Below are 24,460 nucleotides of genomic sequence, written 5' to 3' on the forward strand. Positions count from 1 at the left end.
CCAAACTCATCGCCTGGAAAACAACCTTGGATATACACATATAAACACACGGAAACAGACACGGTCGAATTTTCGTCTCGCTCTTTTCGCTCACACACTCGCACGCTCCTTACCCACCCCTCAAATGCGCTTAGTACACACGCTTGAAGGGAGGCACAGACTTGCACTCGTTCTCATCCAGGGTCTTGTGCTCAACTGCACGGTAACCCAGCTGGATCTCACCATGGGGCTTCTTCTGCCAGGTGAGAGTGTGCTTCATCCAGTTCTCGTCGTCACGCTCGGGGTAGTCCTCACGGGCGTGGGCACCACGGGACTCCTTGCGGTTGGCGGCGGCAACGGCGGTTTGAGTACTGAATCGAAGTTAGCCATGATCACACACTAGAAAGCTCAGATATACGTACGCGCAGGTCAACAGGTTACGGAGCTCAAGAGTCTCGACGAGATCGGAGTTCCAGATCATGCTGCGATCCTTGGTACCAACCTGATCGAACATCTTGTCGATCGAGGTAACTTTCTCAACACCCTCATCCAAACTCTCCTGAGTACGGAAAACGCTGACATCAGTCTGCATAGCCTTCTGCATAGCGTTGCGGATGTCGAAAGTGGACTTGGGGCCGTCGGCATTGCGGACAAAGTCAAGATCCTTGATCGACTCGGCACCGGCATCGGAGGCCAGCTCACGGTGGGGCTTGCCAGGGGTGGCGATGTCGCGGACACGGTGGGAGACGGCACGACCGAAAACGACGAGATCGAGAAGGGAGTTGGCACCCAGACGGTTGGCACCGTGGACGGACACACAGGCGGCCTCACCGCAAGCGTACAGACCCGGGACAACCTTGTCCTGGCCGTTCTCATCAACGGTCAACACCTCACCAGTGTACTTGGTGGGAATACCACCCATGTTGTAGTGGACGGTGGGCAGAACGGGAATGGGCTGCTTGGTGACGTCGACACCGGCGAAGATGGAGGCGGTCTCGGAGATACCGGGCAGACGCTCGTGAAGGAGCTCGGCGGGCAAGTGGCTGAGCTGGAGGTAGATGTGGTCCTTCTCGGGACCGACACCACGGCCCTCGCGGATTTCGAGGGTCATGGAACGAGAGACGACGTCACGGGAGGCCAGATCCTTAGCCGTGGGGGCGTAACGCTCCATGAAACGCTCACCCTCGGAGTTGAGGAGGTAACCACCCTCACCACGAGAACCCTCGGTGATCAGACATCCGGCACCGTAGATACCAGTAGGGTGGAACTGGACGAACTCCAGATCCTGGTTGGGGAGACCGGCACGGGCAACCATGGCCATACCATCACCGGTACAGGTGTGGGCAGACGTACAGCTAAAGTAGGCACGTCCGTAACCACCGGTGGCCAAGACGGTGTGGTGAGCCTTGAAGCGGTGGAGGGTACCGTCCTCCTGGTTGTAGGCGATAATACCGCGGCACTCACCATCCTCCATCAGAAGATCGAGGGCAAAGTATTCAATGAAGTAGTTAGTGTTGTGGCGGAGGGACTGTCCGTAAAGAGTGTGGAGAAGGGCGTGGCCGGTACGGTCAGCGGCGGCGCAGCAACGGTAGGCCTGGCCACCCTTGCCGAACTCCTTGGATTGACCACCGAAAGCACGCTGATAGATGCGACCATCCTCGGTACGGGAGAAGGGGCAGCCGTAGCCCTCCAGCTCACGAACACTGGCGGGAGCCTCTCTGGTCATGTAGTGAATGGCATCCTGGTCACCAAGCCAGTCGGAACCTTTGACGGTGTCGTACATGTGCCACCTCCAGTCATCCTCGTGCATGCTACAGGCGCAAAATTAGCCGGATGTTGAGAGTTGAAGAACCATCCATCAAAACATACTTTCCAAGAGCAGCGTTGATACCACCCTGAGCGGCGACAGTGTGACTTCTAGTAGGGAAGAGCTTGGAGACACAGGCAGTGTTGAAGCCAGCTTCGGCAAGACCGAAAGCGGCACGGAGACCAGCGCCACCAGCACCGACGACGACAGCATCGTACTCGTGGTCCTGCAACAATTATTAAAAATCATATTTCCTCGCATGTATAACATCGGAAATCCTTACAATGACGGGATACTTGTCGGAGATATAGCCATTGGCCTCGCGAGCGCGCAGGGGTCCGTTGCCAAAGATCCGGGCTAGCGGAGACGAGAAGTTAGCGAGAGGCGGAAAGGGATGGCGATGCGACTCCAATGCATACCAGCAGGGCGGGAAGAGGAGAAAAGACGTCTCTGATCCCTCAGGGCGCGGGAAATCTGCGGCAGACATTCATGTCAGTATACTTCTTGGAGAGGGAGGGTGGTGTCCCTACGCGATCCAAATCTGGATTCGAGATGGACAGACATTCGGGGTAAGGGAACAGACCTTAGACGCGGGAGCAAGGCTCCGCCAGCTCAAGGAGCTCATGATGACGGATTTAGAAGAAAAGAGGCACTTCTCTAACAAATCCGGGAAAGGAGAGGAGATGGGGAAAGGAATCCAACAGCACAAGTACTGGGGAAGAGAAGTCGGGGATTCAAGGCTGGTGGTGCATGCGAGCTGCACTTTTGGATCGTCGGTTCTGCTGGAAGAGCGAGGAAGGACCGGCTGACATAAGCATTTTGCACTTGCCGACGGGGAGGACCGGGGCCGAACAAGCCAATCAACGAGTGTGGAGTGGTAATCACCTCGGGCTGGCAATTCCCGTTCATTGGCCGAGGTGTGCTGGGCACGTGGTCCGGTCCTCTTCTCACCCGGCAAAGCGCGAGACTTTCCGGAGCAAGACAGCCGATTGACGGCCTTGATTTCGGCACGATGCCTGAGGCATGAGTGTCTCCATGAGACAGACAGACTATTTAAGCTTGTTTCCTGCCTACAGTACCTATGCACCAGTCACCTACACGGTACACCAAATCCCCTTGCTGACTGCTTACGGACTGCCGCCGCTCCGGCAAGATACATTCCCGACTTCTGACATCATGTACGGAGTACAATAGCACACAAATTAAATCATCATACACATCCATTGCCTTGGTAGTAATATAACTCAAATACGCAAAAGTCGTCTAATTATACTGCATGTACGTTGCTGTCGAGTTGAACTTCAGGTTGCCCTTGATGACCTTGTCTACCGCAGCCAAGAAGTCCTTCTCGGTAGCCACCTTCCGACGCGCCCGGATGGCGAACATACCGGCTTCTGTAGCAACACTCCGAAGCTCAGCACCCGTAGCATTCGGGCATAGACGGGAGATCAGCTCCCACCGAATGTCACGTTCGACCGACATGCTCTTGGCGTGAATCCGGAGAATGTTGGCACGGCCCTCAACGTCCGGAAGAGAAAACTCGATCTTCCGGTCAATACGTCCCGGACGCATCAGGGCAGGATCAAGGGTAGACGGTCGGTTGGTCGCGAACATGACTTTGATGTTACCGCGGGCGTCGAATCCGTCTAGCTGCGTAATAAGTTCAAGCATAGTACGCTGAACCTCGTTGTCTCCACCAGCTCCGTCATCAAAACGGGCGCCACCGACGGCATCAATTTCATCGAAGAAGATGATGCACGCCTTCTTAGTCCGCGCCATTTCGAATAGCTCACGGACCATCCGGGCACCCTCACCGACATACTTCTGTACCAACTCACTACCGATAACACGAATAAACGTGGCATCCGTTCGGTTGGCCACAGCCCGAGCGCAAAGTGTCTTACCCGTACCAGGGGGTCCGTAAAGCAGGGCACCCTTAGGCGGGTCAATACCAAGGTTGACAAAGCGTTCTGGCGAAAGTAAGGGCATCTCGACGACTTCCCGCAGCTTCTCGATTTGTTCTTTGCATCCACCAACATCACCGTATGTCACATCGGGCTTGTCTTCGACGGTCATCATCGTGACACTCGGGTCGATCTTCGGGGGGAGAGGCAGCATGATCTGGTATTTGTTGCGGTCGACACTATACAAAATTAGAGCCAAACGGGGCGCCAGACAAGAGTACAGCAACATACCCAACTCTCATACCCTCCTCAATATCTGTCGGGCTCACGCGCTCTCCCAAGTTGACGACGAATTTGGCGATCTGTTTAACATTGATGACATATTTGCTCTTGTCTGAGTCTTTCTCATCCTGGATGATCTTCGTGCACCGAGCTACCTGCAATGGCTGCTCCTCTGCCATACGCTGTCGGTCCGCAGCGACATCCCAGAGATGTGGAGGCGCAAGACCGGTATCGGATTCCTAAGCAAATTAACCTAAAGTTCCTCGGCCTTGGATATGACTCGGTTATACCTTAACACCAATCTTCTCATTCACACTTGCTTGTCTCTCCTTGATTTGTTTCTCGAGCTTCTTCAATGCGTTGGCGTAGGGAGCAGCGCCGTAGGTCTTTAGTACTTGGATATCCCTAGTTCCAGTTAGACATCCACACCGGAGAGCCGGGCAACGCAACCCCATCGAGTAACCTACTCATCTGTGAGAGGAGTGATCTTCTTCTCCGGCTCTTCGTCATCGGCGAAGTTCTTCTGGTACTTCTCCCAATTCTGGCCCGTAGCGCTAGGCATGCTGATGATGTGAGCCGGTGGCGAGGCGACAGGACAGCGAGGGGTGTTGTAGGCGGTTGATTCAGAGGTTTATGTGGCGTATGGAGATAGAGGAAGTTTGCGGATGTTGACGGAGTTAATAAAGGACGTGGGATGAAGAAGATGGAGCTTGAACGGGGATGGTAAGAGTGATGTGGTGGTCGAGCTCAGCTTGAATGCGGTACGAGCTGTTGACGCTAGTGGCCCGCCAAGCCCAGCAGCAACACCGCCCAAAACGCAACACCGCAGAATTTCCCAGTGCCGCCTCCAGGTTCTGGCTCTACCTCGCCTCGCTCCACCCTCTTCTCACTCAACTTTATATCCTTTTCTCTACGGTGTTCATATCGTAGTCTTCTTCACCATGGCGACAACAGCCTCCCAGGGGGCCCCTGCCAACACGACTTTCAAGGTGCGTCTTTCTGCGGAAGAAATCCCGTGTGAACCATTTTCTAACTGCCGGACAGGACAAGGAGAAGCCTATGGCAGTTCGCACAGCCAACATTCTGGCTGCTAGAGGTATGAAGCGCTTCTCGATGTCTAACAAAGACGCAATTGCTGACTGAGCGACAGCTGTCTCCGATGCCATCAGAACCGTACGCTTGTCTTGAGGGATATTTGACAGATGAGGGGCTAACACGATATGCAGTCTCTGGGTCCCAGGGGTATGGACAAGATGGTAAGAAGGACGACCTGTCATACAGGCAATGACTTGCTAACTCAGCTTCTAGATTCAAACGCCCAAGGGAAACACCATCATCGTACGAAGACTTTCCCGTATACCTACAGTTCACCCCCGCTAACCCCTCCTCAGACCAACGACGGAAACACGATGTTGAGGGACATGAGCGTTATGCACCCCGCCGCTAGAATGTTGGTCGATCTCAGTGCCGCTCAGGATGTTGAGGCTGGTGATGGTACTACATCTGTCGTCGTTATCGCAGGAAGCTTGCTTGGCGCTGCGGAGCGCCTGTTGTCCAAGGGTATCCATCCCACCGTCATCTCGGAGTCCTTTCAACGAGCCGCTGCTGCCGCCGTCGAAATCCTCCACAACATGTCCCGGCCCATCAACCTCACAGACCGCTCGACTCTCCTCCAGGCGGCTTCCACCTCTCTCTCCTCTAAGATTGTCTCTCAGCACTCCGGCCTCCTCGGCCCCATGGCCGTCGATTCCGTCCTCAAGGTCGTTGATCCCAAGACGGCAGAGAACGTCGACCTCCGGAATATTCGCATAGTGAAGAAGGTTGGCGGAACAATTGAGGACAGTGAGATGGTTGACGGCCTGGTTCTGAACCAGCAAGTCATCAAGAGCAGCGGTGGCCCCAGCAGAATTGAGAAGGCCCGGATAGGTCTTATTCAGTTCCAGCTCAGCCCACCCAAGCCTGACGTACGTGCTTCTTCCATACGTGCTTCGAGTGAAAAGTATTAACCGCTGTCGTGCAGATGGAGAACCAAATTGTCGTGAACGACTACCGCCAGATGGACAAGATCCTCAAGGAAGAGCGCCAATACCTCCTCAACATGGTCAAGAAGATTCAGAAGACGAAGTGTAATGTTCTCCTGATCCAGAAGTCGATCCTCCGTGATGCTGTGAACGACCTATCCCTTCACTTCCTTTCCCGCCTCAAAATCTTGGCAGTCAAGGACATTGAGCGTGATGAGGTTGAGTTCCTGTGCAAGAGTCTGGGATGCAAGCCCGTTGCCAACATTGACTCTTTTACTGAGGACAAGCTCGGTACTGCCGAACTCGTTGAGGAGGTTCAGCAGTCTGGTGCTCGTTACGTGAAGATTACTGGTATCAAGGCTCCTGCTGCCGCTGCCAACCAGACCGTCTCCATTGTGGCTCGTGGCGCCAACAACCTCATTTTGGATGAGGCAGAGCGCTCCCTGCACGACGCCCTCTGTGTCATTCGCTGTCTGGTGAAGAAGCGTGCTCTGATTGCTGGTGGTGGTGCCCCCGAGATTGAAGTGGCTCACTCACTGGCCATGCGCGCTCGTGAGCTCACGGGCACGGAGGCGATCTGTTGGAAGGCCTTTGCCGATGCTATGGAGGTCATCCCCACCACCCTGGCCGAGAACGCCGGTCTGAACTCAATCAAGGTTGTCACTGACCTGCGCCACCGCCACGCTCAGGGCCAGCACAATGCTGGTGTCAGCATCCGCAGTGGAGGTGTCAAGGACGACATCACCGAGGAGAACATCCTTCAGCCTCTTCTGGTAAGCACCAGCGCCATTGAGCTGGCTGCCGAGACGGTGAAGATGATTATGCGTATTGATGACATCGCCCTGTCGCGGTAAGTCAGGGATTTAGTATAGGTCAGTGGTGTATTATGACGAGTAATCCAACAAAAATCTACGATGTTTATAATATTGGGGTTGCTTCCACGGTAAACCTGGGTTCTTATGATTTGCACTGTCATTTCTGTTGGCAGTGCCATACTACGTATGACATGAATGGAAGTTCCTGAGCCACCTGTTTTGCGGCAACTAGGAGCCAAGTACTGCAATGGTCCACGGTAAATAGCCTCAGTAATACACGCGGTGAGCCTATGTTCGTTAAGGGACCTTCAAATGTGAAAGGTTTGTAGGGATTTTATGTTTTGGTGGATGTGCATGCAGCATGAGTCCCTGTTACATAGTAGTGGTATAGTGCCTTGACTATTCCAGTCCAGTCCCTGCCCCCGATACTATGTTCCTGGGGCGCAGCCCACGGAGGGCCGGAGGTTTTTTGAACTGCGGCTTGGATGGGTTGTCTCCTGCGAACTGTTCTAGATGCTTGTCTCTGCATTTACATGTCGGATTGAGATCTGACCTCGGATCAACATCAACTACTAGTGGGATGATCATACACCTTCGTGACTCTTTTGGTTTTCGGTTTGTGGTATAACTGCCTCGTAAGAATATTTCTGACACCCGGAGCGAGGGATGTCATATTGGGAGTGGTGGTGTGAAGGTGGTGGGAGACAGTAAAAGGATTAGGGGTTTACTGGAGTACTTGTACTATACTCTACCTGGACCCAGGGCAGACTATAACTACTACTAGTAGTGTAACCTAGTACTACACTACTAGTAGTCACTTACTTGACAGACCTCTGCTTGAAGTCCTTTGTTTCAAGTTACGCCATCGCGCGGCATTTATCTGAGGTCGGTTGATTTCAATGCCTCCATTGCAGAAATGTCGTCGCATGCAGCACAGATCATAATTCGTTTTGAGAGAGTATTGCAATAGCAGGCTTCAAGATGTCCCCATATGTTGCTTTTCGTCTACATCTGGTCTTGATAGTATTTGGCATCCAGATGCGAGGCCAAAAAGTCAATCTCCGCGTGGCTGTATACAAACCACGTGACTATATCCGGAGACTACGAGAGTTTAGTTCACTTCAAAATACCAAAACACACATATTTATGAGTTCCCAGTAAATCGCAAAGGCAAATCCCTCTTCTTACATATCATAAAAAAAGAACTGAACCCCGGGAAGAAACCTGTTTCCTAATTAGTGCCAATAACATACATCCATACACGTGACTCAAAGAGAGACGACATGCACATCCGCCGCGCAAATTCTGGGCCTCTTGGAGCTGATCGAATTGATCCCCCTACACCTGCCAGATCCAGCTGAGGTATTGCGGGTCTAGCGCATCGGTCTCTTGTGGCAGAAGATCATCCAGACCTCGCCGGTGCTCTGCAGTGCCTACTGGTATTTTCCTTCACCTACGTCATCCGTTTCTAACACTCACGGGAAACTGAACCCTGCGTTCAACCGCATTGGCGTCGAGATTTCAGTCCCTGAAGAAGCGATAGGGGTTCAGAAGTATCAGAAAGGATATTTGACGGAGAATAGGCAGGTCTACCGCCCGATATCTGACCTAACATAATCGAGAAACACAGGATATGGGAGTGGAACGTAGAAGAAAGAGACGTGAGTTGTTGTTGTTGGTATGCCATAGGAGAGTACCATCTACTCTTTGGCCAACGAATAACTGCAGTCTAGCTACAACTTTGATCGTCTCTGAAGCATCTGGTTGACCCTCGACGAGATGCTTTCCTTCCACTCGTCTGAATACATGGATTTTTCTCTCGCTGGTAATTCTTTCCAGTCTTGTGCAATGCGCTGCTCATCCTCCTCCCACCGCTTGACTTCTTGCTGGATCCACGGTCCGAGAGCCTCCGCCGTGGCTGTGATCTTTTCAAATGGCAGAGTATGTGCAGCGTTTGGAATCAGCTGATGCCTCACTCGGCCATACTCCATTCCACCACTCCCCCCAAACTCGGTTCCCACTTTCTTAACTATTCGCTCGTGGGCCCCAAGTTTACACAGCGGACTCTCTGCTCCACTCAGCAATATCACCGATGGGCGAAGGTGTGGAACCAGCCTCCCCGCCAGAACAGGCTCTGGTCGGTAGGAGTTTTGCTCTGGCGCAAGTGCACCCAGCACGTCGGGGAAGAGGAGCGGGTCATGCGGTGGACTAGGCTCTTCGTGGGGATGTTTCTGGTTCTGCTCGTCTGGCAAACCCAGCTCCCTGTATCGGCGAGGATTGGCCCGCGTGTACATCAATGCCTCTTGATACTTGGTCGTGGCCAAGGTCACAGCAGGCCCTGCGTCCGACGATGACGAGGATGACTGTGCCATTCCCTCTTGGGGGTAGACAGTTGACGGTAGGTCACGGTATGCGAACTGAGCCCATCGATCCAGCACTCGAGGATCCCAGGCCCGGAGGGCCTTGCGTGACTTTGCTACTGCGACCGCCCTTGAAGGCCAGATATCGCGTTTGTTGATGGTCAGGCGCAGGAGAAGCGGGCCGCTTCCTTGTAGCGTGCGCTCGACGAAGTATGGCTCGACAAGCAGCAGTGATGAGAACAGTCGAGGATGAATCAGGGATAGGAAAATCCTGGGATTCATCAGTCAGACTTCTTTGTTAGCCATTGCCATCATCTGAGGGTAACCGACATTTGAGTTGCACCAGCGCTGTGCCCGAGACCCATGATGGGTCTGGGCATCTGGTCGCGAAATCGATTGATCATCAAGAGAAGATCACGACTGTGGTCAAACCATGATGCTGTTGCGGTTAGTCCTGGGTTTCTCACGAGGCGAGACATGGTGCACTCGAGCTTACGGTCATTGCCCAGATGGTTCTCGTTGAGGATACCACTGGCACCCTGGTTTGCGCTATCAGCAATCCAGATTGCACGGATTCGATATCCGTCTTTCTTGCTCCTGGCATGGAGGTCTTCCCACAGAGGTTCGTATAGCTCCTGGAAGACGATGAGCGACAGGCTAAGGATGGCCAGCGGCAACTTCACTTTCTACCTTTGCGAATGCAGTTCCATGTGCAGCGATAATTGTCACATCACCCGGCTTAGGATGAGGGTTGTCGATAGGAGTGTATTGCTTGACGCACAGCTTCAGCGGAGCATCCTGCGTGGTCGTGGCTCTAGGATACTCCCGGATGTATTGGCCATCAACAACGTGTTCTGTCACGGTATATGGGAACGCCATCTTGAGATGTCAAAATGATTAGTGACGGGCAGTTCTGCAGAGGGTGAACTTGTCTAGGACTCTATTATCTGGGAACTTCACTTCCCACTGACTTGTTGCGGACAGCGCAGGCAGATTGCGTGTCATGGGCCTAAGACACGGGCCATGACCGGTCCACCGTGGCAATTGTCAGGATAGAGAGTGTGAGAAATGATCTCACAAAAAGTATATTTCAGGAGCGAACAATAGCCTGAAGCAGTAATTGCTTGTTGTCGATCATCGCGTGGGTCCAATTGATCTCATCGCGAGCTCAGCCAAAGATCTCTTCTGGTCGATCCTCTTGGCGATCGAGCCAGTTCTCACCGCACTCCATGAACCACGCTTCTTTTACAAACACTGACAGACTAGCAATAATTGCACGCAGCCCTTTCTTCCAGGCCAAAGTACAAGTGCAGTATGAGTTTACGCTTCTCAAGCGATTATTATTTCCAAGAGGGACGTTGCTTGTATCAAAGTTCGTGAATTAGACACACTTGGTCCCGACACGGACCTTCACCGCGTTTGATCCATCGACTCCACCAAAGATGAGGATGGATCTCTTCATCAGATCTGTATCAGATGAGGGGCTAGATGTTCTTGTCAGCGAAAACAAACCCAGTCCTGTGGCACAGGTCCCTCACCTAGCCCTGAGTCTGCCATGCAGATCATTGCAGCGATGGAGACAGTGAGTCTCCATGCTGACTCGGTGAATTTTGGCCAAACCCACACACGGGTTATCAAGCCTCGTCGACTTCATTATGTCTCGCAACGTCATAACCACGACAAATGATAAATTCGGTTCTCTTCTTATGAACTCTGCCATTATGGCAATACTAGGCTGTCTGCACGGTCATCCGCAGAGAGCACAAGCCAGGACACCATTGACCAGGAATAAACAAGATTGATCATCAGAATGAGTCTGCACATACTAGCAGGTGCGGCAGTACTATGTCTTGTCTACGTGCGTTTCCCCCCCCAATTTGCGGAATGTCTGGAATCTGACTAGCTCAGGCTTGTGCTTTGGCAATCTATCGACTCTTTTTCCATCCCCTTTCTAGGTACCCCGGACCCCGCCTAGCTACCGTGACAGACTGGTACGTGGTATATTATGCCTGGCGAGGCGACTTGCATAAACAAATCCAACAATGGCATGGCAAATATGGTGAGTTCCATTCCTAGAATGTCTGGTAAAACTGACGCTAATTTCCGCTCGCAGGCGAAATCGTCCGCTATGGACCTGCGACGCTCAGCTTCAACTCGGCCACGGCTATGGCCGACATCTACGGGGTACGGGCCAATGTTCGCAAAACCGACGGGTACGCTGCTCTGGGCCTCAGCCGTCGCAACCCGAACATAGTTACAGCGGTTGATAAGGGGGTACATGGCTTCAAGCGACGGATCATGGCCCAGGTTTTCTCGGAACAAAACATGAGGCAAATTGAGGGGCGCCTGCTCGACAATATCTCAGACTTTGTTTCGGTGCTGGGCTCGGAGGCAGATGCCGCCCGAGGCTGGGGCCCGCCCAAGGATGTCGCGCACGCGTGCACCTGGTTGACCTTTGATATCATTGCGGATCTTTGCTATGGCGAGGACCTCAACCTGCTGCAGTCGGAAGACATGCGATGGTTTCCCTCAGTCTTCCGCAATATCGCCCAGCGTGCCATGATGGTGAGTCTGACCGACCCTCAAGCGCCAAAGCTCCGCCCAACCCAGCCTAATCAGTCGTTGCATTGCCAAAGAGCCTCATCCAACCCGAATTCGTCCAACTCAAGCTCGACCACTTCCTCCTCGCCTCCCAATACAAAAACATCCTCCGCGCAGGCAGCTGGATCCGCGAACGCGGCGAGGCCCGCGCCAAACTGGGCAACAAGGTCGTCAAAACGGACATCTTCAGCGCGATGATGAATGCCACGGACCCCAAGACGGGACGCCGTTTCACGCAGAAAGATCTCTGGGTTGAATCTATGCTCTTGCTTGTAGCAGGTAAGTTACAACCATTCGCCCCCCCAGCACAAACCCTCAACCCTCCCCCCGAATCTCCTCTTTCGTGTCTCATACCCCATCCCCCTCCCCGAAATATCTATATTTCAGGCAAGCTAACCCTCCCGAGAAGGCTCAGATACAACCTCCAATGCCCTCAGCGCCACAATCCACTACCTCCTCCAACATCCCAGCCGCCTCGCGCGCGCAACCACAGAAATCCGCACAAGTTTCCCCACGGAAGACGAGATCCGCTTCGACTCTGCCTCCCCGGCCACCTGCCCGTATCTCGACGCCTGCATCAACGAAGCCATGCGACTGGCCCCCTCCGTCCCCAACGCCCCGCCCCGCGCCGTCTGCGCCGGCGGCATCTCCATCGATGGGGAATTCATCCCCGCCGGCACCATCGTCGGCACCCCAATCTATACCCTCCACCGCAACGCGGCGTACTTTGACTGCCCGAATGAATTCCGTCCGGAGCGATGGCTGGAATCTTCCTCCACGGGGGCGTCCAGCGTTGGGCAGGAATATCAGCATCAGCATCAACAACCACCTCAGCAGCAGCAAACATCCTCCGCCGCAACCACCATGAAACAAACCCAAGCGTTTCCCGCATTCTGTCCGTTTAGTTTCGGGGCTCGATCCTGTGTGGGATGGCGTCTGGCGTACGCGGAGCTTCATCTGGCGATGGCGCGGTTGTTGTGGCGGTATGATGTGCGGTTGGCTTCGGGCACGACAAGCCCCGATTACGAGATGCTGGGCTGGGTGGTTGCTGCGGTGCAAGGGCCGGTGGCGCAGTTTCGGAGGAGGGAGGATCTGCCAATTCCGATCGCTTAAGGGTGGAGTGGAGCATCCTGTCTATTCTATCATGATCGTGTCTGTTGTTCTTCTTTTCCCGAGGGCAAGCTTGGTTGTGCTTTGCATCATATCCGCCTGGAATCATACTATGCTGCACATTCTCTTTTTCTTTTTCTCTTCCTCATCATGTTTATAGCGATGGAATTGATTAGCGAGATTGCATCCTGGGTTGTGTCTTCGATTGCAATGCTCACTGTCATGCACTGGGTTGGCCCTCCCATATCTCGGTGTACTCTTGTATCCTCATTTGTTCATTCATTTGTTCATTCATATAACCAGAGGAACTAAGCGAGGGGTATAAACTGCACAACCGTAATCAAACAAGAAGAAACCACCCAAAACGCCTGTTCATCACAACGTCCACACCAGCGGTCCACGACCTCGGGCAACTTTTCTGTCTTTCCCGTACATTTCCACAAATGAAAAGATGCATCGTGATGAGAAGGATCGAACCTCGAGACCAATATGATCCCAAGAAAGAAAATGCAACCAACCCAGAGTCCATTACCATCGTCCATTAACGTCTTTCGTCAACATAGCCAAGGATACTCCATGAAGAAAACAAATTTATGCCATGATGCCGGAGGCAGAAGTTCCGGTCCCCCAGCGAAAGCGTTTCAGGCTGCCCCGGACAGCTTCTTGACCGCAGCCAGTGGCTACTCGACCCCCCGAACCGTCGCCCATGGCACCGATCCCAGTGCTACCTTCTAGTCTGCCGACTTCGCGGCCTAGCACGTAGCCTGCAGAAAAGCTGATAGCTGAGAACAGCACCACTACTCCAGCGCTGATCACCCAGGTCATGATCGTCGGGCTAGCGGTGGGAACGGGTTCCACGGTGCTACCTCGTCGAGTCTTTTTGGCCGAATGGCTGCGTTCCTTGGACGGGCTGGACCGTCGTTTGGCTCGCACAGGCGCTGGCGGAACGCTCCTGGGCGAGTAGGGGGGTGGGGACGGTCCGGACCGCGGAGACCGGACTTTTGCTGCTGCATTAGCTTCTGCCGTTTCTTCTTCGCAGATTTCCCCCATCGCGACCGACTCTGACACCAGTCGGAATGATGACGGTGCCGGCGCTCGCGAGGGACCTGGCTGAACTGGCTGGCTGTCGGCCTTGGGCAGACCCCGAGCTGCTGCGGCACAGGATAGTAATGTAGAAAGACTGGCGCGGAGGGCGGCATCGTGATCGGCGTGGTGGGACGGAGAAATCATGTTGTATGGACTGTGCTGATAAGAGGATCTTCGAGCAGAGCGGATGCTCGCCTGAGAATCCCGCCGAGCCCTGATAGCGGTCCGTCGACTGGAATTTGACACCTCACTGGGTTCCGAACGGTGTCGTCGTTCCATAGGCCTTGTCCAAGATGGATCTTGAGATGCTGGCGGATGAGAGAAGACGTTGGGCTGAGGGACGAATGGAGATGAGCTGATGCGCATGCCTAGTGCTGTGGAATTATCGTCGTCATCCTCGTCCTCTTCCGAAGGGGCATCGGATGGCAGCGGGGACGGGCCTGTTGGGACTAGAAGTGGATGCGGTCTCTCGGGCGGACGCATCATATCCTCAGAGCTGCTGAGCACTTGATCGGATTCACTCTCGCTTTCCTCATATTCGTCTTGACTGCTACTTTGTTCGCGGGATGAGTAGTCTACTTGAGCTGTTGTGATGGCAGCCAGTTGTTGCAGCCGTCGTCGTCGACTTCGATGGTAGCGACCGGGGTCTTGCTGCTGAACACGAAGACCGGTTGTGATGATATCGTCGTTGGTGCCTGCGGAGGAGAGGGATGAGGATGAGGGCTGAGATGCGACCTCGATCCAGGAATCTATATAGTAACGCAGTGAGTACATGTTGATACACTTTATACATCTAGTTGACGAAACTTGAACCGGAAGACGGTCGAGCATGCAGGGGCAGAGTAGATATCTGAGAGGCTGCGAGGCGATGACGTACCTTCTGATCTCGTGGGGGCGCGGGCAGCGGGAGAACGTGACTGCTGAGAAAGTAGATGATCGCGCGACGACTGATGGTGGTCTCGCGTCAGTCGACCGGTTACTCGAGGGTCTTCGTGCTGCACCTGACCGAGGAAATCGTAGTGATTTGGTTGCATGATGAAAGAGGTATAGGGAGAGCAAGTGGGGCAGTAGCGAGGAGAGACGAGAGCAGATGCAGACCGCTGCCACTAAGTAGTTGGAGTTATAGGATAGAACAAGAAAATAAAGAAGGGGAATGGAGATCAAGAGAAGAGAAAGAGAAGGAGAAAGAAGAAGGAGAAGATGAGGATGATGATAATGATGATGATGGGAGGATAAAATAACGAGAGGAAAGAAAGAGGAGAGGAGAGGAGGAGAAAAGGAAGGAGGGAGATCCACGGGTGATCCTCAGGCCACGGGGACGGCAGGCGGACCGACCAGTGATGAACGAGGTTGAGAGGAAGCGGTCAGTCCCAAAGCGCGGGGTTGATGTGAAGTTATGGATGGATGGATGATACTGTGGTGAGATGGGGATGGGATGAAGTGTATAGAGTTGATCTTATCAAATGTGGGACTCGATCACCTGCTCCACCAGACATTCACAGGAATCAAGGAAGGGACAACAAGATGGAACAGACACGACTCATACACATCTAAACCAGGCCGTTATTGTAGTTCAAATAGAAGAAGAAGAGGCTTGCACATAAGCAAGCAACCTTGACCTTAGCATAAGGTAGGAAGGGATACCTACCTGGTACGTAGTAACAACTTGTGGATGGAGGGGAACACGAGGCGGCATGCAGTGAGTGATCATCCGACCGGCCACCGTGACTGGTCCACTTTGATAGGCCCATCACTGCAGCAGATCAGCAGAGGATCGCGACAAATGACAAAGCCGACCTCGGAGGGGTTTTCCTTGTCGCCAACCAGCTCTTGCAGACAAAGACCTCCTTCATAACAACCACGGTACAACAATCGATGTAAGTAGTAGAGGCTATGTAAGTAGTAGAGGACAATCGATGTAAGTAGTAGAGGCTATTGAAACAAATATTCTGGTCATGGCCATTCATTAATTGTTCTATCCTAGATATCACAGACTATGTTACCGAAGGGGGGGGTTATCAGAAATCCTGAGAAGTAAAAAGAATAAGAAATGCAACAAGAACTTTTTTGAAACCATCCTCCGAGCAAGAAAAACCAAGGAAAGGAAAATAAGACAATACCCAGTCAGATACGCCTACGCATGCACTTAAAAGGTAACCTTGGTGCCCTTGTACTCGGGGATAGAGCCCTTGCCCTTGTTGAAGCCACCGGCACCACCACCGCGACCGCCGAAGCCGCCACGGCCACCGCGGCCACCGCCACGGTCACCGAAGCCACCACGGCCGCCACGGCCACCACCACGACCACCGAAACCACCACGGCCACCACCACCGCCGTTGTTCTGACGGGGAGTGCTGAAGTCCAGGCGGACGGAGCGACCCTCAAGCTCGGCACCGTTGAGCTCGTTGTAGGCAGCACGGGCCTCCTCGACAGAGGCGTACTGGACGTAACCGAAGCCCTTGGGGCGGCCAGACTCGGGGTCAGTGGGGAGGCGGATGCCAACAATGGTACCCTGAGCACCGAAGAGCTCACCGACGGAGTCCTCGTTGGCGCTGAAGGGAAGGTTGCCGACGAACAGGGTGTCACTCTCGGGGCTGGCCTGGTCGCCGAAGCTGCGGGCACGGTTCTGGGCACGGTCACGGGGAGCACCCTGGTTGTTGTTGGCAGGACGACCGGTGGCGTAGTCAAGGTTGATGGCACGACCATCGATCTCAGCGCCCTTCTTGGCCTCGAAAGCCTTGGCAGCATCAGCAGCGTTGGCGAACTCAACGTAACCGAAACTAAGATACGGATTAGCAAAAGGAACCCAGGATTGTGACAGCAAAGAAGAATGCTTACCCGCGAGAGCGGCCAGTGTCACGCTCAGTCATGATGCGGACGCCCGAAAGCTCACCGAAGCCCTCGAACTCACGCTGGAGCCACTCCTCGTCAACGTTCCAGGACAGGTTGCCAACGAAAAGGTTGGCGGAAGCACCCTCGGCGGGCTCCTCAACCTTGGTCTTCTTGGGGGTAGCAGCGGTCTCGTCCTCAGCCTTGCGCTTCTTGGACTCCTTAGGCGACTCGTCACTCTCCTCAGACTCAGAGTCGGAAGAGTCAGAGTCGGAAGAATCAGAGTCGGAAGATTCCTAGGTAAGTCAGCATAAGATTCTTGGTAACAGTGGTGAGAGGGTAGACGAACCTTCTCGGCCTTCTTCTCCTCCTCGGACTCAGACTCAGAGTCGCTGTCAGAGTCGCTGTCGCTAGACTCCTTGGCGGCCTTCTTGAGGGCCTCATCCTCGGAAGAGTCAGAGTCAGACTCGGACTCGGACTCAGACTCGACCTTCTTCTCAGCCTTCTTGGGGGCCTCCTCCTCGGACTCAGAGTCAGAATCCTCAGACTCGGAGGACTCGGAGTCGCTAGACTCCTCCTTCTTGGCGACCTTCTTGGTCTCCTTCTTAGCAGGCTTCTCGTCCTCGCTCTCGCTCTCGCTGCTGCTAAAAGCGTCCTTCATCTCTTCATCGCTCTCAGAGTCAGAGTCGGACTCGGAGTCGCTGGACTCCTCCTTCTTAGCGGCCTTCTTGGTCTCCTTCTTGGCAGGCTTCTCATCCTCACTCTCGCTGCTAGAGCTAGAGTCAGAGTCCATCTCCTCGTCACTGTCGGACTCGGACTCGGACTCGGAAGGAGTAGGCTCCTTCTTGGACTTCTTGGAAGACTTCTTCTCCTTGCTCACAACAGCCTTGGCAATCTGCTTGCTCTTGGCCTTGGGGGACTGAGCAGCCTTGCTCACACCGGCATCCTTGACCTTGCTCAAGGCCTTGTCAACGGGCTTCTCAGCACCCTTCTTGGAAACGGACTTGGTCTTCGACATTTTGAATCTGGGGAGGTAAGAGATTGTCTGTTAGTGGAAGGGGGGGGTACACGGCGGGCGGATGGGTCGATATAAGAAAGCCAAGGTGGAGACATACCAGATAAAAATGATCACAAAGAAACTTCTTGTGCGGCAAATTTTTCTTTAGTCCCACAAATCACCCGATTTGAGATCAGAATAGCCCACTGATTGCTTTCGCAAATACCCACAGGTAACCCACAACTGACAGTGTTCAAGCCCACACGAGTAAGACAGGAGAGAAACGCTACTGTCTATGATATGAAACCCACGGAAGTATCCAACAGATCCCACAGAATAGAACGCAGTATGCTACAACCCACAGCCCTCAAGGTAAAAAGCCCACAGGATGTCTGTTACGGTGTACCTAGTAAGATACAGCTGAGTCAGTTCAAGAAGTTCTTGGAAGAGAGTCAAACAATTGTCTGAATCTCAGAAGATGACAATGTTGAAAAAAATGATGAAGAGAAATCAGAGGATGAAGCGAAGGGGGAGAAGAGGAAGAAGTAGGAAAATTTCTACTGCTGGGGAGCTCCGATAAGGCGGCCGGGGGGAAAAAAAATTCGACTAGTCAAAACTAGGAGGCTGGCAGAAAAAATCAGCAGGGGATACCGCCTGCGTTTCCGGGGTTAGTCAAGGTACCTCGACCCACTGGCCACACCGCATGCATCGCTGACTAAAGGGCACCCTGTCCCAGTGCCTGTCGGCCTCGGTCTGGAGATAGTGTGCTTGAGCCTGATACTGGTCAGTCACCACGGAGGCTTTTGTGGTAGAACAAGTAGAACACAGATCATTTAAGATGCTTCCAAATAAGCCATTCTCATGCAATCTGAGCTATATTCTCTCGATGCCATTGTTGAATGTCGATTGATTGGGATCTAGGTACATGTACCTCCGCCAGGCTACTCATAGATCCGCCCACCGCCCTGCAGTTGAAGCAACACAGTGTCATCCCCCGGAAAGTTGGTCCACTTCTGTCTCCCTCCGCTACGTAGCCTCTCCTACTCCTAGCCTTCCCCTGTCCTCTTTTCAAGAAACGCGATCAATCTACCGATTGCCCCGAATTTTAGAGAGATTCTGCCAAATCAATGGTGTACTTCTAATCCCTTCGTATCTTGTTCTCTTGGCAATGGCTCCTCCATCCTCTTATCGCCCGCGCAAGAAGAGAAAGTTCCCCTCCTCATTCACAGGCTCCAACAATGCTCTCATTATCGAATCTGACGGCAGGTCGTCTCCCGCATTTCCTCTGGTGTCATTCCTGTGGTCCGCTCGAGCAGGTGTTTCTCAATGGCTTGTTCTTCCTCTCGTCTTGATGGCTGTCGGTTTGTTCCGCTGGGCAGTCAGTCTATGGGGCTACTCTGGTATGTTGCATGAGCGCGTCGAACACATCCGCCCTCAAACTAATGGTTTCAAGGCTTCCAGGTGCCCCCTATGCACGGTGACTTCGAGGCACAGCGACACTGGATGGAAATTACCACTCATCTGCCCATGGCGAAGTGGTATTTGTATGACCTACAATACTGGGGACTAGACTACCCTCCTCTGACGGCATACCACAGCTGGCTCCTGGGGAAGATGTAAGTGGCTCGGAATTGGTAATATTATAGCTCTATTTCTGACTCAAGTTAGTGGTTCAGCCATCGACCCGGCCTGGTTCGCCCTCGATGACTCTCGCGGCGTTGAAGATCCCTTGCTAAAGGTATTCATGCGCGGAACAGTTGTGGTTTCGGAGTACCTGGTATTCATTCCGGCTGTCGTCAATTTCCTGCGTCGCTACACCCGGATGCAAAATGTGCCTGTCTGGTCAGCTTCCGTTGCCCTCGTCGCAGTCCTTCTTCAACCAGCGACAATTCTTATCGATCACGGTCATTTTCAGTACAACTCCGTGATGCTGGGGCTCGTCGTTGCGAGCTTGGACGCAATCCTCGCGGGACGTATGCTCTGGGCTTGCATATTCTTCGTGGGCGCTCTGGGCTTCAAGCAAATGGCGCTGTATTACGCTCCCATCATGTTCGCATTTCTCTTGGGAGTGTGCATTTTCCCAAAGATCCGGATTCTCCGCCTTCTTTGCATCGCTCTCGTAACACTTGCAGCATTTGCGGTCCTCTTCGGTCCCCTGATGATCGGCGCGACTGGTGAGGAGGCACGAGAGATCCTGGCTTCAGCCCCACAGCCCCCTCTTCTGCAGCAACTCCCGATTGACCTTGACAAGCATTCCGTGCTTTATGCAGTCGCTTTCCAACTGACACAGACCATTCACCGCGTGTTTCCGTTCGCCCGTGGTTTGTTTGAGGACAAGGTTGCAAATGCTTGGTGCGCTGTCCACACATTCTACAAGCTTCACCGCTTCGAAGCTAGTCTCCTTCAGCGCATGTCGCTTGGCGCCACATTAGGTTCAATCTTGGTCCCCTGCGGCATCATCTTCCGCCACCCGCGTGCATCCCTTCTGTTGCCCGCCTTATCAAGCGTTGCCTGGGGCTTCTTTCTGTTCTCCTTCCAGGTCCACGAGAAGAGCGTTCTGCTTCCCTTGCTTCCTATGACGCTTCTCCTGGCTGGAGACGGCGGTCTCAGCAAGGAAACTCGGGCGTGGGTTGGATGGGCCAACATCCTGGGAACGTGGACCATGTACCCTCTTCTCAAACGCGACGAGCTCCGGGTGCCCTACTTCGTTATGACCTTCCTCTGGGCCTACTTGATGGGACTACCCCCGACGTCCTTAGAAGCCTATCGCAGCCGGGACTTGTCCGAGGACAACGGCGAGCTCAATGTACTCACCAAACTTGTACACATCTGCTTCTACCTTGCTATGATCGCATGGCATGTCCTCGAAGCTTTCGTGCCTCCTCCGTCAGACAAGCCCGATCTGTGGGTGGTACTGAACGTGCTGATTGGCGCCGGGGGATTTGGCCTGGCCTATTTGTGGTGTTTGTGGAGGTTGATCCAGCAGTGCTGGACGATTGACCAGAAGGTGGCAGAGGAGGCTCAGAAGAAGAATCAGTGATCCACAAGGGGGGAGGAGTGAGGCTAGTGGTGCCTCGCGATATACCTATGCCGTTCTATAGTGATACCCCATTTCATTTCCGTGGGCTTGCCATGTGCCGGGCTCTGTGGTCACAGGATATGCCCATGCCAATCTCTACTATGTACACAAATCAAAAAATTTTATCTCATTGACTCAAGCCCACCGATAAATACAGTCTTCACGATATTCACGCTATCCAATTCTAGGAGACATGTATTGCACAAGTGGATCCAATTCTAGGAGACATGTATTGCACAAGTGGAGATGATCATGACACCATCGAGCAGGAATATGGTACATAGTATACACAATCATAAGATAGCACCCCCCTTGAAGGGAGACAAATAAAAGATATCCCCCAACCGAAAACTCCAAGACATTCGCAAGCGCTTCATATTCTATGTAGCAGCCAAAACATAAAAAAAACCCCCGAATGTTATACAACCACCGCCATCGGTAACACCAAAGGCGAGGAAATAGTTTTTCCGAAGGACCAAATTCCGATAGGTCTAGGCCTAGACCTAGACCTTGAATCCATACCCGGCCATGCAAGCCTTATACTGATCGATCATCGACTTGCATTCCTGAGTCGGATCGTCGGTCTTGGAGAAGAGCATGCAGTCGTCGCGCGCGGTCTTTTCGGTCTTGCAGACGCAGCAGGGCTATTTAAGCGATTTGAATAATTAGTTTGAGTTGTTTTGCAGGCGCGGGTGTGGTTTTGAGGGTAGGGTTGGATTGATTGCTGGTAAATTGCTGCGGTGCAGCGGGTGCGATTGAGGCAGGTAGGTCGACGAACCTTAGGCTTCTCTGCGGGCGCTGCGGACTCAGTGGGAGGTGCTGCGGAAGCGCTTTCGGCTGTTGGGTTGGGTAAAATGAAGTTAGTTGGTGAGTTTGGTTTGGTGGTTGTGAGAGGACGGGGACAATGAAGAGCTTGCGGATAATCGCGGAGAGATTATTTGTATGAGGGTTTGAATGAGTGGACTTACTTTTGGGGGAGCCGGAGAACCAGGACATCGTGAGGAATCAGGGTATGGCGCAGAATGAGCGACTAGACAGTGAACGGGAAAAAGAATGCAACGAAAGCAGGAAGAAGTGAAAGTGAAAGTGAGACGATTGGCAAGGAGACAGACAGGACAAGGTAACTAACTACTTGATGCTGATTAATGATACAATCGGAAGATGATGCGATGAGATTCGGAATGGCGGGATTGGTTGTTGTGGATGACCGGAGCGGCGATCGGGGAAAATTTGCGGGCAAAAGATCCGGTTGTCAGGGAAGCAGGGGGGAGGAAAAGAAAGAGGGGCGCATCATCACACTGCAGCCCCATCCTTTTGTTCTTTCTCATTCCCCTCCACTACCAAAAAACCACACACACCTTCACTTCCATCACATTCATTCCTCCTCTTCTTTTTTCCTTTTCCTTTAAAAGAAAACTTTGATACTTGCTGGCTTGGACCGCTGTCTGTCGCACCCTTACATCTGTCTTCTTGACGATCCTTTCCCATCATCTGTACTTCTACTCTTTCCTCACCCCTGAATTTTAATTTACCCCGCCATGGCCCCTCCCAAGGTCTTTTCGCTTGAGGGCAAAGGCCTCAAGCTGGACAGCGCTGAGGACATTGAGACCCATATCAAGCCCTTGTTGGAGAGCACCGACTATACCGAAATCCGCTTTGGAGGAAACACTCTGGGTGTCCCCGCCTGCGAGCGTCTCGCCTCCGTGCTGTCTACCCAAAAGAACCTCGAAGTGGCCGAGCTGGCCGACATCTTCACTTCGCGTCTGCTGAGTGAGATTCCCGACGCCCTCACTTTCCTCCTGAACGCCCTGCTTGAGATCTCCACTCTCCACACCGTCAACTTGTCCGACAATGCCTTCGGTGCCAACACCCAGAAGCCCCTCGTCGACTTCCTCGCGCGCCACGTGCCCCTCCGCCACCTGATCCTGAACAACAACGGTATGGGTCCCGAGGCCGGCTCGAATATTGCGAAGGCGCTCATTGAACTCGCTGAGCGCAAGGAGGAAGCTCGCAAGGCTGGCAAGGAGGCGCCGCTCCTCGAGAGCATCGTCTGCGGTCGCAACCGTCTAGAGAATGGCAGTATGGCTGCTTGGGCACGTGCCTACGAGGTGCACGCTGCCGGTATGCGCTCGGTCAAGATGACTCAGAACGGAATCCGCCAGGAGGGTATTTCCCTGCTGCTGAAGGAGGGTCTCCGCCACTGCAAGGCTCTCGAGGTCGTTGATCTCCAGGATAACACTTTCACCATCATGGGCTCGACTGCTCTGGCCGGCGTCCTTGGTAGCTGGTCCTCTCTTCGCGAGCTTGGCGTGAGCGACTGCTTGCTCTCCGGCCGTGGTGGTGTCAAGGTTGCCCAGGCCCTGGCTGAGGGTAAGAACGAGAAGGTTCAGACGCTGCGCCTGCAGTACAACGAGATCACCGCCGAGGGTGTTAAGCAGTTGCTGCACGCGACCAAGTCTGGTCTCCCCGCTCTGCGCCGTATCGAACTGAACGGTAACATCTTCATGGAGGAGGACGACAATATCACTGAGCTGCGCGAGATCCTGGAGGCTCGCAAGGAAGAGCACGGCTCCGATGAGGATCCTGAGGAGATGTGGGGTGTCGATGAGCTGGACGAGCTCGAAGAGGAAGAGAGCGAGGAGGAAGAGGAGGCGGAGGAGGAGGAAGAAGAAGAGAAAGCCGAGAAGCTGCTCAAGGATGCCGACCTGGCCGAGAACGAGAAGGTCGCTCAGAAGGAAGACAAGGAAGTCGACCAGCTGGCCAATCTCTTGGGCAAGACTGGTCTCTAGACTCTATAAGACCTTTGGCCCTTCTCGAAATACCTCTCTCGCCATATGCTGACCTACCTACACCCACACCCCCTCCTTTTTATCGCATATCCACCTCTACCAAGTCAGTGAATCGGCAGTGACACTCCGGTGCCGGGCATCAGACGCATGGCTGTCCCGACTATGACATGGTGCGATTTGCATCGCTCCGTCATATCCAGCAGGAACTTAGCATGGAGGACCTCATCCTCATACCCATTCAGTCGACACGCCTGTTTGAAGGTGCCCGAGCAAACCTTCAACCGTGAGCCTGTTACTGATCACCTGACACGCATCTTGGATATGAAAGTGCTCCAACCTTCTTATCGCTTGATGTTGCCATCACATAGCCTATACCCATTGGAGAGCATTAGACCTAGACAAGAGCTTTAGCTTGTGCTACTATCACACGTGTTATTGCCTTTATGATGTATATAAGAATTCGATGAATCGGAAAAAGAACATCTGATATGATGATACCTTTTTGGTGCCAGTGTGTCTACGCTCGTTATCTTGGCAATGATCCTGTCTATAAGACATCACCCATGTTCGGAGTCGTTGCCCCCTATGCGCCTCTGAATGTCTGTTTCCCTTGCCGGCCTGTCGGCCCTCCGTCCTCGAGAGTAGACTGATATTGCGAAACACGCCTGGAAAAGGGATCGCTCCTGTGGCCCACTGAAAATCGCTCTGAGAGGGTCCCGAACAATCTCGAGTACGCGCACTCGCCCGATTCCAGGCAGAATAACATCTGCAGACGATTAAGGTGAGGCTCTGGCACACCTC

The 24,460-nt window shown here is 53.3% G+C and overlaps 10 protein-coding genes across 10 annotated transcripts; 4 read left to right on the top strand and 6 right to left on the bottom strand.

Moving 5' to 3' along the window:
- Positions 1-130: 130 nt before the first annotated feature.
- BP01DRAFT_372032 (succinate dehydrogenase [ubiquinone] flavoprotein subunit) lies at positions 131-2,411 on the bottom strand (the record flags this gene model as incomplete). The annotated part of the gene is made up of 6 exons (XM_025576706.1): positions 131-350; positions 402-1,790; positions 1,849-2,012; positions 2,070-2,143; positions 2,206-2,260; positions 2,370-2,411. 6 exons carry the CDS (start codon positions 2,409-2,411, stop codon positions 131-133), a joined length of 1,944 nt encoding a protein of 647 aa, XP_025433837.1.
- Positions 2,412-2,994: 583 nt separating this feature from the next.
- rpt1 (proteasome regulatory particle base subunit RPT1) lies at positions 2,995-4,705 on the bottom strand. The gene is made up of 4 exons (XM_025572524.1): positions 4,440-4,705; positions 4,263-4,377; positions 3,982-4,211; positions 2,995-3,929 (listed from the first exon to the last, which is right to left on the bottom strand). Exons 1-4 carry the CDS (start codon positions 4,532-4,534, stop codon positions 3,050-3,052), a joined length of 1,320 nt encoding a protein of 439 aa, XP_025433838.1. The 5' UTR covers positions 4,535-4,705; the 3' UTR covers positions 2,995-3,049.
- A 170-nt stretch (positions 4,706-4,875) lies between these two features.
- BP01DRAFT_314057 (chaperonin-containing T-complex subunit CCT4) lies at positions 4,876-7,029 on the top strand. Its single transcript, XM_025572525.1, has 7 exons — positions 4,876-4,961; positions 5,017-5,068; positions 5,123-5,145; positions 5,199-5,228; positions 5,281-5,310; positions 5,364-5,936; positions 5,993-7,029. Exons 1-7 carry the CDS (start codon positions 4,914-4,916, stop codon positions 6,845-6,847), a joined length of 1,611 nt encoding a protein of 536 aa, XP_025433839.1. The 5' UTR covers positions 4,876-4,913; the 3' UTR covers positions 6,848-7,029.
- A 1,512-nt stretch (positions 7,030-8,541) lies between these two features.
- Positions 8,542-10,047, bottom strand: BP01DRAFT_372036 (toxin biosynthesis protein; the record flags this gene model as incomplete). Its single annotated transcript, XM_025576707.1, has 4 exons — positions 8,542-9,439; positions 9,499-9,607; positions 9,665-9,803; positions 9,859-10,047. The coding sequence occupies 4 exons, from the start codon at positions 10,045-10,047 to the stop codon at positions 8,542-8,544; spliced, it is 1,335 nt and encodes a 444-aa protein (XP_025433840.1).
- A 931-nt stretch (positions 10,048-10,978) lies between these two features.
- On the top strand, positions 10,979-12,882 carry BP01DRAFT_414153 (cytochrome P450; the record flags this gene model as incomplete). The annotated part of the gene is made up of 5 exons (XM_025579041.1): positions 10,979-11,000; positions 11,072-11,227; positions 11,282-11,733; positions 11,805-12,048; positions 12,179-12,882. 5 exons carry the CDS (start codon positions 10,979-10,981, stop codon positions 12,880-12,882), a joined length of 1,578 nt encoding a protein of 525 aa, XP_025433841.1.
- Positions 12,883-13,330: 448 nt separating this feature from the next.
- On the bottom strand, positions 13,331-15,363 carry BP01DRAFT_199232 (uncharacterized protein). The gene is made up of 2 exons (XM_025571014.1): positions 14,843-15,363; positions 13,331-14,714 (listed from the first exon to the last, which is right to left on the bottom strand). Exons 1-2 carry the CDS (start codon positions 14,997-14,999, stop codon positions 13,471-13,473), a joined length of 1,401 nt encoding a protein of 466 aa, XP_025433842.1. The 5' UTR covers positions 15,000-15,363; the 3' UTR covers positions 13,331-13,470.
- Positions 15,364-16,111: 748 nt separating this feature from the next.
- Positions 16,112-17,812, bottom strand: BP01DRAFT_372039 (putative nucleolin protein Nsr1; the record flags this gene model as incomplete). Its single annotated transcript, XM_025576708.1, has 3 exons — positions 16,112-16,745; positions 16,804-17,090; positions 17,144-17,812. 3 exons carry the CDS (start codon positions 17,810-17,812, stop codon positions 16,112-16,114), a joined length of 1,590 nt encoding a protein of 529 aa, XP_025433843.1.
- Positions 17,813-18,959: 1,147 nt separating this feature from the next.
- Positions 18,960-20,831, top strand: BP01DRAFT_291174 (dolichyl-P-Glc:Man(9)GlcNAc(2)-PP-dolichol alpha-1,3-glucosyltransferase ALG6; the record flags this gene model as incomplete). The annotated part of the gene is made up of 3 exons (XM_025571637.1): positions 18,960-19,191; positions 19,245-19,407; positions 19,460-20,831. The coding sequence occupies 3 exons, from the start codon at positions 18,960-18,962 to the stop codon at positions 20,829-20,831; spliced, it is 1,767 nt and encodes a 588-aa protein (XP_025433844.1).
- Positions 20,832-20,981: 150 nt separating this feature from the next.
- On the bottom strand, positions 20,982-21,996 carry BP01DRAFT_354395 (copper metallochaperone COX17). The gene is made up of 3 exons (XM_025574411.1): positions 21,839-21,996; positions 21,649-21,707; positions 20,982-21,514 (listed from the first exon to the last, which is right to left on the bottom strand). Exons 1-3 carry the CDS (start codon positions 21,864-21,866, stop codon positions 21,374-21,376), a joined length of 228 nt encoding a protein of 75 aa, XP_025433845.1. The 5' UTR covers positions 21,867-21,996; the 3' UTR covers positions 20,982-21,373.
- Positions 21,997-22,193: 197 nt separating this feature from the next.
- On the top strand, positions 22,194-24,155 carry BP01DRAFT_354397 (GTPase-activating protein RNA1). Its single transcript, XM_025574412.1, has one exon. It carries the CDS (start codon positions 22,409-22,411, stop codon positions 23,657-23,659), a length of 1,251 nt encoding a protein of 416 aa, XP_025433846.1. The 5' UTR covers positions 22,194-22,408; the 3' UTR covers positions 23,660-24,155.
- The last annotated feature ends 305 nt before the right edge of the window (positions 24,156-24,460 follow it).

Source organism: Aspergillus saccharolyticus (assembly GCF_003184585.1).
Source record: "Aspergillus saccharolyticus JOP 1030-1 unplaced genomic scaffold BP01scaffold_6, whole genome shotgun sequence".
Lineage (NCBI taxonomy): Eukaryota > Fungi > Ascomycota > Eurotiomycetes > Eurotiales > Aspergillaceae > Aspergillus > Aspergillus saccharolyticus.